At 40.8% G+C, this 17417-nt stretch overlaps 1 protein-coding gene across 1 annotated transcript in view; it reads left to right on the top strand.

The window, feature by feature from the left end:
- Positions 1-17417, top strand: part of ALDH1A2 (aldehyde dehydrogenase 1 family member A2) — a 94627-nt gene that overhangs the window by 45223 nt on the left and 31987 nt on the right. Inside the window, exons 6-8 of the mRNA XM_032341452.1 lie at positions 10333-10394; positions 12445-12573; positions 12700-12813. Coding sequence (XP_032197343.1) covers positions 10333-10394; positions 12445-12573; positions 12700-12813 — 305 coding nt within the window. The remainder of the gene's footprint in view (positions 1-10332; positions 10395-12444; positions 12574-12699; positions 12814-17417) is intronic.

Genomic DNA, 17417 nt, shown 5'->3' with positions numbered 1-17417 from the left:
TACTGAGCAAGCCTGTTGGGGGTCCTGAGAACGAAAAGCTTTGTTAAAAACAGAACACATGTCAGCCTTTTTAGGTTGTTCTCTCCTGGGTCAATGCAGAAAGGTAAATAAACAAGACCGAGACCAAAGGCCCTTGGTTTTTTGTTCTCCCTACCTCCCCCCACCAATTCACTACTAAAACAAAATACGTTTTGGGCATTTAAATATCTTTTATGATTTACAAACATCTTAAGAAGTAAGGTGAGACAGAAGGCTGAACACATACATCTCTATTTGGCCTAACAATGTCTTGGTGTTTTTTGCTTTCTTAGAGAACACTCTTGTTAGGTAAAGATTTCCTGGAGTCTCTGATGCTTGATGCTTTATTTTACTTGATGTGGAAAGAGGTGTTTGGTGCATAGGCATCACTGCTTTAATCTGATGCTCTTTGGAGATCGTAAGGACATTGATGTAGGAGTTAGAAATACAGGACTTCGAAAAGGCTGTCATAGTACGTTTACACACAAAATGGTGTTCAGCCCACGAAGGAGAAAAGGGAGGCATTCTCTTAAACCCTAACTCATGTTTAGTTTCCCTAATTTTTCTTAAAGTGCATTTAGAGGGATACCAGGTGAGGGAGGCTCCAGAGAGTCGGGAGGCTAGTGGGGATTTGAGATGGAAGAGATCTCGCTGTGGTGCCTCCGGGAGGTGAGGGAAGGCTGGAGGCAGACGTGAACTTGGCCGCTCTGCTCTCTGTTCCAGGTGTAGGTACAGCGGCTCTCGACTGTAGGCTGCTAAGAATTCAGCTCCTCTGCCCCTCCAGCTAGCTCAGGGCTTAGGGAATCTAGCTGGACTGAACCGGGGGAAGGGAAGATACGGGAAAACCAGGGAAGGGGAGCAGTTATTAGTCACTTACTTATTCTCAAATGTGTTTAATCAGTCCATTCGTGTTCGTCCTTTGTAACTCCGTAACTTAACATGAGCTTCATTTTGTCCCTGCATTCTTTGCTTTTCCCACCGAAATCAGGAATATAGGAAGGTTATTAGTCTTTAACCTTGCTGTCTTTATTGTGTTACATACATTTCTTTGTGAAATACCCTGCTTTTACATTTGGAATTATAATACAAAGGAATAATGTAGTTTATATCTGCACAGTACTTGATTGTGTAAAATGTTCTTTTACACACAGGACCTGTGTGATTCTGAGTGTGATCCTGTGGAGCAGGTTGAGTTTTAAAAGGTATTATACCCATTTTACAGATAGGAAAATGAGAGAGCAAGAGTTTAGTGTCTTGAACAAGGTTACATGGCCAGTAAGTGGCAGGCCTGAGATTCAAGCCCAAGTCTCTTTCTGCCTAAGCCATTGTAGACCCTCTTCTTACGGAGACTTGGTCCAGCAGGACAGGAAGATGAAGAGGCCAGTTACCCTGGTGAAATCTTTAATCCTCTGCAGATTTTTAGATTAATAGACTTTTGATTCTTATTATTCAGGGTAGTTATGTTCTGTAAAGTTGGCTTGGACGCTGAATCAGCAAATACCAAACTGTTGCTTCAGAGGAAATAGGGGGATGGAAAGCACAGTTCTATTTGGTGACCCATAAAAAGTAAACCAGAAAGTTTTTTGTTGTTGTTGTTGTTTGTTGTTGTTGTTGTTGTTTGTTTTGCAAAATATAAGATTACTTTGTTTTCATTGAAGGACATCCTATGGTTCATCCAGCCTAGTATCTCTGACACTGAAGGACAAGACCCAAAGACAGTAGGAAGAATTATGCTGTTGTCACTTTCACTCCTTCCCATTTAGGGAGGCAGGGTGATCTGCCCTGTAATGGAAGAACTCTTTCTTCATCTCTTCTCCCAGGCACCAACTTAAGCTTCTCAGTCATTCACTCTTTCCTTCATGCATTCATTCACTCGACGGGTTTTTTGTTTTGTTGTGTTTTGTTTGTTTTTGAGCACCTACTATGTGTCCTGGCCATGATGTAAAGTGCTGGATATACAAAGGTGAGTAAGTAAGATGGTCAAAGAACAGTAAAGAAAACAAGGTAGACAATTTTTGCAATTGCAGTTGCAATACAGTGTGGCTTATTCAGCTGTAGAAGCATGAAGTCTGATGGGATGCCGCAGGAGAGGTATCACTGGGTCTTAAGGCTTCCTGGAACAGGCAGGGCTATGTACAGCATGAGCCCTGAAGGGCAGCTCAGTGAAGAAGGGAGGTTGGACCATCACGAGTGGTGACAGTAGCCTATGCAGAGCGTGGAGGGAGGACAGTACTGTGTGACAGTGGGTCTGACCAGATAGCCAGGTGGAAAAGGTGGTGGGGCTCAGGGTAAAGCATGCTACAAGCTGTATTCCAAAGTGGTAGGTAGTGAGTCACTGAAGTCTTTTAAATAAACAAATGCCTTGATTGGTCAAAGCTGCATTTTACAGAAAGCACTTTGATTCACAGGATGCCTGGGTGGCTCAGCTGGTTAAGCTGCTGCCTTCTGCTCGGGTCATGATCCCAGAGTCCTGGGATCGAGTCCCACATCGAACTCCTTGCTCAGCGGGGAGCCTGCTTCTGCCTCTGCCTGCTACTCTGCCTGTTTGTGCACTCTGTCTCTCTCTGACAAATAAATAAAATCTTTAAAAAAAAAAAAAAGAAAGCACTTTGATTCTATAATCAGTTGTTAGAGCAAGGACGTGCTTCTTTCCCTTCTGGTTGAACCGTAGCCTCCCTTTATATTTATATTTGAGAAGAAGAGAAACAGGTTACAGCATGAGCACTTTGAGCCTTCTACTAGAGAGCTGCTTCTCCCTCTGAATTGAGAACTTCTCCCAGCCCTCCCCATTCCCTCTCCTGCAAGGCCCACAGTGGGACACTGTCATGGAGTTATGCAGTATTGGTGTGATTCACAAGGCTTTCAGTGTTGTTCTCTTGACAACACGGGTTTTTATTTCCTGCCATGCTATTCAGTGGAGCTGTTCTTCCTGAGCATAAATCCTAAGCTTTGACCCTTTTACTACGGCACCTCCTAATTATGCTGATAAATAATAACCATTACTGTGATTTATTGATCACTTTGTGCCCATTAAATTATCTCTAACCTCATAGCAGCCCTGCAGGGGGAATATTATTTTCCCCATTTTGATTGTTTTTAATCTATATCAAAATCTTCTGCCACTTTTCACGTCCACAGACTCCTTGTGATGGAGGAAGGATCCAAGCTTGTTTTCAGTTTACTGAGGGAGAAATGGAGGTTAATCGATTTCCTTGACTTAAGATTTTTCTATGTAACAAGTGATTCTATTGATTGTGTGATATATAAGCAGGGAAAATATCCATGCTTTAAGCCGAATTCTGACATGAAAATGGCTTTATGATACATTAGCATATAGCAAAGGCTAAACAATCTACCCAGGTCATATGTAATTATTTTTCCACTATACCCCCTTTCAGATTTACCTTTTGAACTAAAGAATAAGCTAAAAACATGCAGACATTGGCTCAAATCACAAGGCATTGTCTTCGAGAGCTCAGTCTAGCTTAGTGTTGTTGACAGAGAGTGGGCATGGTGAGGTCTTCTGTTCACTCATACCGAGAATGAGGAGCTGTTTACTTGACCTGGATCCTTCGTAGGACCTGAATTGCTGGTGACAGGAGGTTGTGAAGCCTGCTTCACACCTCTTTGAGAAGTTAGGATGAAGGAAGACCTGAGGGGTCCCAAGGCCAGTCTACTCATTTTTCAGACAAGGAATCTGAGGTGGAGAAGTCACTTTTTTTCCAAGCGCATGTGATAAGAGTAGTGGTGGAGCTAGGAGGTCTTCTTGACTCCGGAACATGTACCTCACCTCTGGGAAGCTCCTAGCAGAGTCCGGGGAGGAACAGCGTTAGCACACATCAAGTCTCAGTGTTTGCATAGGCATGTAAGAGTTTATCATTACAGCTGTCAGTGTTCAGTGAGGTCTGCTCAGTGTCGGAATACATAGGTATTTGCTAGGGGACATAATGGAATAGCTCAGTATAGCTGGTCTAATTGTTGAACACTGGGGTCATCACAAGGGTTACTAACTCCTCAAAACACAGCCTAGAGATTCCCTTCACTGAATTGTGTTACAGATTTTTATGCTACTTAATAAACTCATTTTTAGTGAGTATATAAAACTTGCTGTAGTTCTTGAAATACGCTTAGTATTATAATTGGAAGCTATTTCTGTAGGTCCATGTTAGAATTATTTCCCCTCAATTTCTGGCACATTACAGATTTTTCTGATTTTATTGACATATTGTCTAAACATACTCAAGTTCATGTAGAGACTTGAACTTGGTATTGGCTGGTATTCCTATGAGAATAAAAATTCTGTTAAAAAAAAAAAAAAGAAGTATTCCAAGCAATGATAAAATCTGCCTTAAGAAGCAAGGATAACACTGAAGGAATAATTCAAATAATGAAGTTGTTCTATTAAGTAACTGCTGTCTCTCCTGTGTAGTTTGACAGGTTCCCATCAAGAACATAGAACAGTGGCTTGATACATCCCAGATACAGAAAAGGGTTACTCTGTTACTCATTTCTAGGGGATAAGACTTTTCTTAATATAATTCTAGAAATGGCTCAATAAAATTACTCCAGAGGTCAACCAGATTCATGGTATAATCATGTATTTAATTGTAAGATTTTTTATATTCTTCATGAGTTGTAAAAATTCAAATGTAAAAGACATCAGAGCAGTTGGATCTGGGTAGATCTAAAATTCCTTTCAAGAGCAGTATCTTTTGCCCTGTATTTTTTTGTTTTTTGTTTTTTGTTTTTTGAGTGAAAAAGAAAAGAGGCTGAGAGATAAAATTCCCACAGGTGTGATTTTGTATTTCTGCTTTGGTATCTTACCTTTTCTTTAGTTTTCTCCACCATAGTTATGATCTAACTTGTTGGCTCAGAATTTGGAATCCAGAACATTTTTCTGATATTCTCCTCAAATACAGTCCTTTCTTGCTGAGTCTGAACTTTCCCTGTAATATCTCTTATTTCCTAAGAAGCACTAAGATCAGCATAACCTTAAAACAGAGTATCTGACTTTGGGTGGAGATTTTTTCCTTTTTCTTTCTTTTTTTTCTTCTTGGGGGTTGGTGGTGCAGAGGGAGAAAGAGGACATTAAGCGGGCTCCATGCTGGGCATGGAGCCCAACACAGGGCTCAGTCTCACAACCTTGAGATCATGACCTGAGCCGAAATCAGGAGTCAGATGCTGAGCTGACTGAGACACCCAGGGTCCCCAAGATTTTTTTTCTATATCTGTCTGAAGCCCTCTATAGCACAATGCTAGAGCAATGAAGGGAATACCTTTTAAGTCATCTTGCCATATATACATAGAATTATTAACATAAAAGGTGTGAAAATTGGCTGTTTCACTTAGGCAGAGAAGAGTGCTCATTATGTAGCATCTAGGTATATAAGAGAGAGAGAAGGAACTCTCTGTTACCCCTTGGGGTTGACTCTGCTTCCATGAAGAGGAGAGAAGCCCTCAGTTCCGGGTGTCCCGTCTGAGGGGAGGAGGTGTTGCTCTGCAGTGTTTCCTTCATTTCTTAGATACTGAAGTTTATGTGAGTTCTCTGTGTCCACACAACAGATCCTCAAACAATTATCTTCACTCTTCACAAAACAGTTAACACTTTTTCCTTCCTTGGCACTCTTAGACATCATACTCTGATTCTGTGGTTTGTGATATCCACCCAGATCCAACCCTCTATTCCCAGAAGAGTCTTCGGTAATATTTCGAAGAGCAGTGAACTTGAAGTCTGATGACCCAGATTCAAGTCCAGAAGCCACAATTTAACCGGGTTAGATCACTCTAGACTTAACCTTTCTGTGCCATTTTTTTCTCTACTTACAAAATACTGATAATAACTGTTGCCCGATTTTTTAAATAGAATTGTTTTGAGCATGAAATAAGAATGTAAAAATCCTTTGTTAAGCTCTATGGAAAGACACATTTTTGTTCTTTTTTAGTATTTGTAAAATATTTAAAAGGTTCATCAGATTCTCCTACACTTACACTCTTTTGGGACACATCAGTAGAGTCATCAGAGAGGCAGACAGTAAAATAAACAGACAGGAAGTCAGCAGCTGTAAAGCTGCTTTAGGTTCTCATGATACCCAGGGACCCTCTTTGTTCTTTCGGTTCCTCTGCATCTCACTACTTGGAGTGTGGTCCCTAGATCAGAAGCAACATATCACCTGGGAGCATGAAGAAATGCAGACTCTCAGATCCTGCTTCAGACTCGCTGGTTCCAAAACCTTCATTTTAACAAGCCTTCCTGGTGCTTCATATTCATATTTCAATTTGAGAAGCACAGTACACTCTTCACTTGACACTGGAGCATGCTAGATTATTCTACACTGTAAATAGTGAACATTCTTCATTTTGATTATTAGGCTTGAAGAAAATATTGTTAGCTTATGAAACTGCTTGTTCCATAGAGTTTTTTTAAGGTGATGCTAACAAGTAGCTCTTTATGTATTTCTAAAAGATGATTTAACAAATTATTAAGTAACAGAGAAAGTGATGTACTTGGACGTGGTGAACATGATGAAGTTGTCTCTTGAGTGACTGACATTTGGGTAACGTTAGTGGGGCAGCTGGATGGGATTCAGGGTAGGGTCAGCATAGCTTGAAGGACCTCTGTGGTGCCATTAGCCCTAGCCACGGCTATGCGTAGAAGGCATAGCTCTCATCTTTGCCGGGCACTCTTGGTCAGACTCGGGGTGTCCAGGATCATGTTCCACTAACCAGATGAGAATACAGACTGAGCTCAAGCCCCTTTATCTCTTTCTCACAACATTCTTTGGGGGAAGTGTTCAAGCACCAAAGTATCCTTTATTTCTTTATTTCCCACTTAGAGGAGCTGTAGAGATAGAAGGTTCTTCAGTCTGTTCTTTTTGCCAGGCTTTAGCTAAGTGTCAGATCTGTGGACAGTTCATCCAAGGAAGTGCTCATTCCCCATAACTGTTTCTCTTGAGACACAATTATAGAGTCAGTTCTGTTCCTTATGAGGTCAGCCTCATAAGATGTTGCCTACATTTTTTTTCTCTTTCATTTCTTCAGGAACCTATAAAATTATGTATGTAATATAACTAAGTTCTTGAGCCATTAGAACAGAGGGGGACACGCTTCACTGGACCTGCTCCAGCTTCCCACGTGTGCTGCCACAGTAAACTCCCGCGGTCTTCTTCAGTTCAGATCCCCATCCTTTTCTCAGCCCATTTGCACCCCTTCTTGACACGATACTCTGATTCTGTCGTCTGTGATGATGCACCCGCAGCCGACACCTTAGCCCAGTTACAGTTGAGTTGGGAAGGATTTCTGTGCAAATGAAACCATCTAGCCTTGTGATCAGGGTTACTGCTCCTTATGAAAAACCTTCCAGAAAGAAGAGCCTGACATCCCATTTATATCTTCCGCACATACACACAAAGTGAAGGAGTAAAAGGTACTGATAGTTAAAACAACAACAACAGCAACAACCTTTTCTGAGATTGTAAGTTGAAAAAAGAGAGGAATCTGTACTTTTGTAAAGAATGGTATCTATGAAAAGTCTTTAGTTGTCTGCATACAAAGCTAAGAGAGTTAATTTCATTTTTGAAGTATTACTCAGACTTCTCCTTGTCGTCCTATGGACAGTTTCCACATCTGGGCTACTTTTGTTTTAATAGGGATATATGCTAAAATAATTTCCTTCCTACAGTTGTTGAATGCTACCTGTTTTCTAATTTCTTTCATTTAAAGCATTGTCATAAAACAAAATTTGGAGATGAGCAGCCAAATTAGGAAAAAACTTTGCATATACACGTGACAAAGACCTATCCTTACTTATATGCATAGAGTTCTTCAAATGACTAAAAAGTTGAATAACCCAGTAGAAAAAGAGAAAAAGATATGAATCTGAATAAAACAATTGAAAATAGCCAGTAAACATGAGAAGATATTCATGCCATATAACATGAAACATAAATCAAAACAAGTCATTTTCCACCTGTCAGGTTGACTGAACTTAAAACGTTTGAAAAGTCCCAGGGTTAAAAGATGGGAGAAAGAATACTATGTTGTCGTTAGAATTATAAATTGTGTAAATTTTTTGAAGGATGATTTGGCAGTATTTATCAAAATGTGAAATGCACTTACACTTTGATTATGAAATTCCACAGATACGCAAAAATAATGTGAAATGATCATGTCTAAAGCGCTATTTATAATTGCCTAAATGGAAGACAAGCTCTCTGTCCCTCAGGATAGTTCATAGTAGTTACAAATATTTGTTAAGCCAGTGAACTAGCATCCAGCAGCTTAAAAAATAAGTAAGGTATATATGAAAAAAAAAGCAAGAAAAAATACAGAAGACTGAATAATATGACTACATTTACATTTTTTTTAATAGCTGGGGAGAAATAAAAGAATGCAGCATACCCTTGTGTGTGGAAAAAGAAAGTTCTTTGAAAAGATGCACAGTAACAGATAGCTGTGAATTCTGGGAAGAGGTCCAGGAGAGAGAGAGACCTTTAGTTATTTTATAATGCCTAGATTTGAATTTAATTAAAACAGTTCTGTGTGATAAAGAGGACTGACTTCATTGTGTTGAGAGACAGTGATAAACAATCAAATCCTTTCTCTTCCCCCAACCCACACAGTCCTCCTGCCCCTACTTCATCCTCATCCTTAAGAATAATGTTCTTCAGGAGAATTAGCTAGGGTCTTCACTTTTCCTGGGGGATAGCTTTTGAGATAGAAAACAGATATGTGTGAAGTGGCCAGTTGGCAGTTGAGGGAAAAGCAAAGACTTTGTCCAGTACTGGCATTGTAGGGCCATATGCTAAGAACAAACCATTCTTTGGTTATGTCAATTAGCCATTTAAAATAATTCAAATAAAACATGATATAAATATTACCATATCATATATAGGAATATTATTCGGCCATCAAAAAGAATGAAATCTTGCCATTTGCAGCAATGCAGATGGAGCTAGGAAGTATTATGCTAAGCAAAATACATCAGTCAGAGAAAGATACCATATGATCTCACTCATATGTGGAATTTAAGAAAGAAAACATGAACATATGGGAAGGGGGAAAAGAAAAAAACAAGACAGGGAAATAAGCTATAAGTGACTCTTAATGACGGAGAACAAACTCAGGGCTGATGGACGGGGTGGTGGGGGGATGGGCTAGCTGGGTGGTGGGGATTAAAGAGGAACTTGTGATCAGCACCAGGTGTTGTGAATAAGTGATGGATCACTGAATTCTACTCGAGAAACCAATATTGCGCTATATGTTAACTAACAAAGTCTAAATAAATAAAAAAATAATAGTGCTATTGACACAATCTATCACACATTGTTGATGGCTGTACAAGTTGATACAATACCTAGGGACGTCAGGTCAAAAATATTTATTACTATTCAGTATGAACGTATGCTTTCATTCAGCAATTCCACCTCAAGGAATAGATAAAATATATATATGCACAGGTATCTAAAAATGAAATATTTCATTGCAACATTGTATTAGCAAAAGACTGGAAACAACCTATTCATTAATGATAGGCTGTTTCAATAAATAATGCATGTATAAAAAAATTAAAAAATAAAATCAGGTAAACATAATGGTATTTTCCGAAAGAAAATTTTGGTTTGAATTTCCTGGGTAATTATTCCAATTGCCTATTCCTCTTATAGAGAAGATAAGATTATTAAGTAGTCCTTATTTTCATGGCTAATTTGAGTGGAAACTTTGGGGTTTTTGATGGAATCTTTTTTAAAGAGGACTTTTGCCTTCTTGAAAGAGTCCCAGATATGTCTCTGTTCCCCCAGTGGCCAGAAAGCATGTTTTGTCACCTGGATTCAGCTATAAAAAAGATCTTACTGTACGACTCACCTTTTCTAGTTCCCTACCATGTAAAATTTACCCAGCAGCATTTACTTCATATTTTTTTAATACTTCAGAAAGTTATTTAAAATGTTGAGATACATTGAAGTATCATTTTAGTCCTTAATGTAAAACTTAGTATTTATGTTTTTCCAGTTCCCATCTCCCCTCCTCCCATCACCTGTCCCCTGCCCCCACCTCCCTGCAAGACTGCTTCTCGTGTCATAAACTTGTCCTTCATTTCACCTTTGAGGGCCCCTCATCAGTACTCTGGGTGTTCAGGAGCCCTATCTGGAGACACCCTGTGCCAAGTGATAAGCTCTTCTACCAGCTTTCCTACGCGGTTCAGTAGGATGTTTTCTTAACTTTACTTCTGGTTTTTCCATCACCCCCAAATTCTCCCTCTACATTTTTTTGTTCTCATCCAAATTCTCTGGTAGTGACCGTGGGCATTTCTTTCAGATGGAGATTATTTTACCTTTACCAGACACGAACCCATTGGCGTGTGTGGACAGATCATCCCGGTGAGTGAATCTCCTCACGCCTCCTATTTGTTTTCATTTGAACCAGTTCTCTTAAAGATACATAAAACCTGGACCTCGGTGAGGTATGCTTTCCATTAAGGGGGGGTGGGGGTGGAGAGTGGGGGACAAACTGAGATCATGTTGTTGACGTATCTTTAACAGCCTCCCCGCAAATGCTTATTTGAACAGGTTAATAGGGTTTCGTCTCCGTTACCAGGAGTTGAGTTCTCAAGCCATGGAATTCTCATGATTAAAATAAGCAAAGCAAAGCCCAGTGTATTAATAACCTGCCCTTGGTTATGGATGTCCGTTCTGCTTATGGAAAATTAATGCTTTGTTATATTTGCTTGTTTATTTTTTAGAACTGTGACTCACCATCTTTCCAGGCATATTGTTTTATATGGTTTTTTAATCCCATTCTTTCCCACTGTTTCTTTTCACAAGAATCTAGATAGAAGACTCTACAGAAGACACAGCAGTACAATTAACGTCACGGTCATAATTGAAACCATGCCGGGCTGTTGTATGTCTTGTAAAGGGAAATAGATGTAGTGCTTAGTGTTTGGATTGGAACATTAAACATTGTCTTTTTTTTCCCCTCTCTCTCTCATACACAGCCTTGGCACTGTATAAAACATCATCGAATCTTCCAACAGTACTAGCTAATCATTCTGGCAGGGATTTCGGGGGAGGCTCAAATTCAACTCTTAAACAGTAGAGACAAGAAGTGTTCTCTTTCCAAAATATAGGAGGAAGTCATCTTTGGCTTTGGGGGCGGGAGGGTGGATACAAAGATTTTTGAGAGGTATTAGTATTTTTTTAAGTGATCAACAAGCTGCAGGTTTCTGTGAAACTTACTAGAGAATGAGACAGAAAATGAGAGGTTGGGTTAAGTTCTGCTGCTCCTAACCCACCTAGGAAAATCTGCCATGGATCAGGCCCCGGGTGAGGTCTGTCCCCTTCACTGCGGGAACTCAACCCTCCTCTTCTTGCCCTTCCCCGGAGGCAAGCTTGGAGCTCCAGCTTTCACCGACAGGACAAGAGCCACTTGTCAGCCAGCTCCGGCTCAATTACCGCACTCCAAGATTTATATACTGTAGATGGAATTAAAACATCACTGTGGACTCCCAAGTTTATAAACAACTAAGGGGAAAAGAAATTGGGTGTTTGGTGAAGGCAAGACACTTGTATATTTTTGCAAGCTTGCCAGGGCCAGTAAGAATCTTTCACGGGTGGCCGCTGAGATGCTTCAGGCAGAAACACATTGGGTCAAGGGCTGGAGCCAGGGGACCCGGATTTCTGCTTTCTTTCTTAATGAAATTATCAATGACACCTGATGGTACTCAGGTTCATCCCTGTGCTTATGTGACAATACGAGCCCAACATCCTTTTCAGAATCAGTTGAAACCATCTTAGGCCTTGAATTCAGATACTCCCCAATATTTCTTAGCATCCCATGTGTTTATTTTGCAATGGAAAGGAGACAAGTGAACAGTTTTGCATATCATCAGTCGAAGCGGTTTCTTTGTCGTCCTCTTGTGCTTTGTGACCGTCTGTGCATATGAAGGAAAGGGATTTCCTCCCAGTACACATGGATTTAACATCCAGAGTTTTCTCCAGCTTGTCCACACTGAAGAGTTCTCTCCAGCCTGTCTGCAGTTCCTGGTGTAAAAACACAAATGCAAGAACAAGTTTTCGTGCCCAAGAACTTCCTGGAACAAAAGTCTAGTTTTAAAAACAAAGAAAATGACAACAATGAAAAACCCAACCAAAACAAAGCAAAAAACAGAGACTCCCTTTCACCCGGAGATTTCTTTTGGTGGGTCACTGGGATACAGTAATTTGCTGAACCGAGAAAAAAGGCGAGATTTTCAAGGCCAGTCCCATTCTCTTCTTCATGAAGGAATTAAAATCTCCAAACATCTATGCTCTGTGGTGGGACAAGATTTATGTTGAGGAGTCATCTGAGGAATCCGAGCAGTCCCAGCTTGAAAACAAAGTGGTAGAGGAATATTTTTTCATTTATCAACCTTGAGTTTTTTCCTTTCAGTGGAACTTCCCCCTGCTGATGTTTGCTTGGAAAATTGCTCCGGCTCTTTGCTGTGGCAATACAGTAGTTATTAAGCCTGCAGAACAAACGCCGCTCAGCGCGCTCTACATGGGAGCCCTCATCAAGGAGGTAAGGGAAACCGCCTTTAGGAGTGACTCCCACTCCCCTTGTGGCTGGGGCCTACTGGGGCATATCCGATTTAATGTGCTTCATCAGCTTTCACAAGCCACATTTCCTCCAATTCTGTTTTGTTAGGCTGGCTTTCCGCCGGGAGTCATCAATATTTTGCCAGGATACGGGCCAACGGCTGGGGCAGCAATAGCGTCTCACGTTGGCATAGACAAGATTGCGTTCACAGGGTCAACGGAGGTAGGTACCCAAGAAGCCGTGGGGGGAGGAACGGTCCTGCGAGTGAGTAGAGGGTTGGAAAGAAAGCAGGATGTGTTATCGCTAGAGGCGGGACACTGAAAGAGAAATGAGGGCCAGGCCCTCAGAGGGGGCGGCATGGGTGCCATAGCTAGAACCCTTGTGACAGTGGAAGTCAAGTTGTGCGTTGTCCTTTAGTGGTGTGGGTCTCGGAGTGTTTATCGTGATACCATCTGTGGAAAACCTATCCTGGGGGGGGAAAAAGACCAAAAAACCCCACCCTATTATGTTTTGAAATAAAAGGAACACTTCCCAGAGGCAAAAAAACAAACAAACAAAATCAATCCCAGAAGCTGGGGTTCAAAACACTTTTCTGAGTCAAGGACATTAATGGCAGAAGCAGATTAAGAAGCTGGAAATCCAGACTCATCTGTAGTGGGGATGAAAATGGAAACACAGCTCTCTCTCCTCACTCTTTCACCAGATCCTGTAGATGCAGCTGGCATCTAACTATGCCCTTGAGCTTTAAGGGATGAGAAAGAGCGGGGGTCAGCAGACTTCTCCGGGAAAGGCCGGAGAGTTAATGCTGGAGACCTTGCAGTACTCTCATTTCTGCTGCGACTACTCCGCTCTACCCTCGTGAGCTAGGAGGCTGCCGCCTGGGGGAAGGTGTTAGCAGAGCCTGGCCACAGGCCCATCGGACTTTGTTTATAGATACTGAAATTTGAATTTCACATAATTTTTTCACATCCCCAAATATTCATCATCTTTTGATTCTCCTGCCCCCCCACCATCATTTAAAAACACAATAACAGTTTTTAGTTTGCAGGACATAGTAAGATAGACAGTAGGCCAAGTTTGGCTCATGGGCCATTGTTTATTGACCCTTGATAAAAAATTGTAAGTCCGCTTAAAAAGATGTATTCTGAAAGGCTACTCTAAATGTCTTGGATTCAAGTAACAGAGATGATAAAAAGAAGGTCTGATTTATTGTTTCAAGTAGAACTTCACAGATGACCTCCCTGTTGAACAAAGGATGTTTGCACATCTAGAACAGAGCTGCATCCCAGAAATACAATGAGCAACACTTGTAACTTAAAATTCGCTATTAGCCCCATTTAAAAAGTTTCAAAACAAGTGGAAGTAATTTTAACAATGTCTGTTATTTAGTCTAGTATTTCCAAAATAATATTTCAACTCAGGATCAATGGAACAAGTCATTGTCCCAGAATTTTACATTCTCTTTTCAATACAAAGTCTTTGAAATCTGGCATGTAGTTTGCATCTGCAGTACGTGTCCATGCAGTTCAGCCCCTTTGTAAGTCTCTGTAGCCACCCAGAGGCTGGGGACTCCCACACCCGACCACTTGGGCTAGAAGGGCTTGACTATATCAGTGGATACAATTAACAATACTTAAATTGACTCATGTTAAAAAGTTTCATAAGAGATTGGTTAATAAACCTGAGTGTTAATTTATAGTTAGAGATTCTTGAGTTTTATGTTTGTAAAGAGTTAATCTTGTTTCCAAACCTCTTATTCTAGTTGTACTTGTTACAGTAATTTGCAGTTTTAATGAAATATATAAACCAAAACATGGGTCTGAAAGGAAATTATAGCTCCTATTTAAACTGAGTCCGGTGCTTTGAAAAGATTTGCTAAGGGCTAGATGCCTAAAAAAACTGCAATCAACGAGGAGTGGGCAAGACAATTATAAGAACTTGGGGGAAAGCATAAAGCTAGATAGAATGTGCACCTGGCTGGCTTTGCAAATATTTTTAAGTCTTCACTCCGCTTTAAAGAAACTGAAACCAGAAATCTTAAACAGTATTTTAGGGGAATAGTTTCATCAGAAAGGAAAGGTAAACCCATAATTAAGGAAAAGTCCTTGGTTCTACATCCGAAGACTAGAGAATGAATGTACATATTTTTTAAATTAAAATGAAATATTTAAGGATCTTTCCTTGCTTTAACCTTTTTTTCCAAAATTAACCAGTCATGGGGCACCTGCGTGGTTCAGTTGGTTAAACATTTGACTCTTGATTTCTAAGCCTTTGACTCTTTTGTTTTTTTTTTAAAGATTTTATTTATTTATTTGACAGAGAGAGAATTCGTAAGTAGGCAGAGAAGCAGGCAGACAGAGAGGGGGAAGCAGGCTCCAGGCTGAGCAGAGAGCCTGACTCGGGGCTGGATCCCAGGACCCTGAGATCATGACCTGAGCTGAAGGCAGAGGCTTTAGCCCACTGAGCCACTCAGGCACCCCTAAGCCTTCAACTCTTGACTTTGGCTCAGGTCATGATCTTAGGGTCGTGAGATCAAGTCCTGCATCCGGCTCCGTGCTAGGTATGGAGCCTGCTTAAGATTTTCTCTCTCCCTCCCTCTCTCTCCTCTCTCTCCCCTCTCTCTGCTTCTCCCACATTTGTATACATGCTCCCTCCTCAAAAATAAATCAGTTAATTAAATTAACCAGTCAGTGGTTCAGATTGAGCCAGTTAAGGGCTTCCTGCCATACAACATCTTTTTTAATAAAAACGAGATCATAATATATAAAACGAGATATAGCACCTTATATGTCAGTACTTACAGATCTTCTTCATTTATTTCATAGTTGAATAGCATATTCTTGGATCTCTGAATCATAGTTCAATTAAAACACCTGGGCTGTTTCCATAGTTTGGCTATTGTAGATAATGCCAATGTAGATAATCATGTAGGGATGCGCATATCCCTTCAAATCAGTATTTTTGTACTCTGTGGGTAAATACCTAGTAGTGAAATTGCTGGGTCAAGGGTAGCTCTATTTTTTATTTTAAAGGCTTATTTATTTATTTGACGGACAGAGATCACAAGTAGGCCAAGAAGCAAACAGGGAGAGGAGGAAGCTAGCTCCCTGTCCAGCAGAGAGCCCAGTGCGGGGCTCGATCCCAAGACCCTGGGATCATGACCTGAGCCAAAGGCAGAGGCTTTAACCCACTGAACCACCCAGGCGCCCCAAGGGTAGCTCTATTTTTAACCTTTTGAGGAATCTTCATACTATTTTCCAGAGTGGCTGTACCAACTTGCATTCCCACCAACAGTATAAGAGGACTCCCCTTCCTCTTCATTCTCGCCAACACCTGTTGCTTCCCCTGTTGTTAATTTTAGCCATTCTGACTGGTGTGAGGTGGTATCTCACTGTGGTTTTGATTTATAGTTCCCTGATGATCAATGATATTGACTAAGTTTATTTTTTTATAAATGAGTGTTCAGTTAGTACAACACTATTAAATAATCTAATCTATCCTTTTGCAGCTAATTTGAATACAACATTAACATTATATGATAAATTTCCATATAAACATGTTTTTGTTTTAGGACTCAAAATTTTATTTATCTCTTCTTTCACTAATGCCAGATTGCTTCAATTACTAGGTTTTAAAAAATGTTGCAGTAGGGGCTCTCAAGTGGCTCAGTTGGTTAAGTGTCCAACTCTTGGGTTCTGCTCAGGTCATGCTCTCAGTGTCCTGGGATCCAGCCCCACTTTGGGCTCCCCACTCAGTGGGGAGTCTGTTTCCCCTCTCTCTTTCCCCTGCCCCTCGTTCTGCTCTCGTGCTCTCTGTCTCTCTCTTTTGCTCTACAATGAATAAATCAGTCTTTTAAAAAAGATGTTTCAAGATGGCAGGCAAGGTACCCTTTTATTTGGTTTTCAAAACCTTTCAGCTATTCTTGTCTATCCTTTCAGCTAAAGTTTCAAATTGATTTTCTAAATACTTTGCTTTCCTCCTAAAAACTCTGGGAACTTTGGTGTTACATTATCTGTCTGTACTAAATCAGGGTGAATGCTTCTGCACAAGACTGATTTCTTGTGTAGGAGCGCCATGGAAATCTCTTCGTTTACGTGTCAGTCCCATAGGTTTTTTGAAGTCACAAAGTCGCGTATTGGCAAGTTATATTGACGGGTGACCCAGTCGTTCAGGCTGGTCGTTGTTCTTTGTCCAGTCTCGTGAACTCTCATCCTGTGTATTCCCAGCTTAGCATTCAGCCAGAGACTCAAGGGGAACCCCTTGCCAATTTCCAGACCTCCTTCTCTCCGTCTGGTACTAAGCCCCTCACCTTTAAGCCAACACAGCCTCTGTGAACTCCAGTCTTTTTCCTCAGTTTAGTGAGACCACCCTGTTCTACTTTGATCTTCCCATCCCATGCTGCAATCGAGAAAGTCTTTTGCCAAAAAAGGCTTCCCTTATTCATTTCTGTCTTCTAGGATCCCAGTCCCGTACTGCCTGCTGACCAGTTTGAAGAAAGCTGTTTCACCTACTTTTCTAGTTGTTTACATTGGGGCCAATTCAGGGCCAATTTCAGGGCCATTATTCCATCATGACCAGAAGCAGAAGTCTTTGTGGCATCTTCTGATTAGGCAGATCTCTAATTCCCATAGTTTGTCCTTGTCCTCATTGCCTCAGATTGGATAGATCGTTATCAGTAAGCTTATAAATTTATTTAATTTCTGACCATATACGGAGGTTTTAGGGAGGCATTCTCTTTGGAGTCTATCTTGGGCATTCTTCTCACTACCTCAAGTAGTATCTGATGTGTAGTCAACATGCATTATAAATATTTGTTAGCCCCATGA

This window comes from Mustela erminea, chromosome 5, assembly GCF_009829155.1.
Source record: "Mustela erminea isolate mMusErm1 chromosome 5, mMusErm1.Pri, whole genome shotgun sequence".
In the NCBI taxonomy this organism is placed as follows: Eukaryota; Metazoa; Chordata; class Mammalia; order Carnivora; family Mustelidae; genus Mustela; species Mustela erminea.
This window is presented reverse-complemented; position numbering and strand designations above follow the sequence as displayed.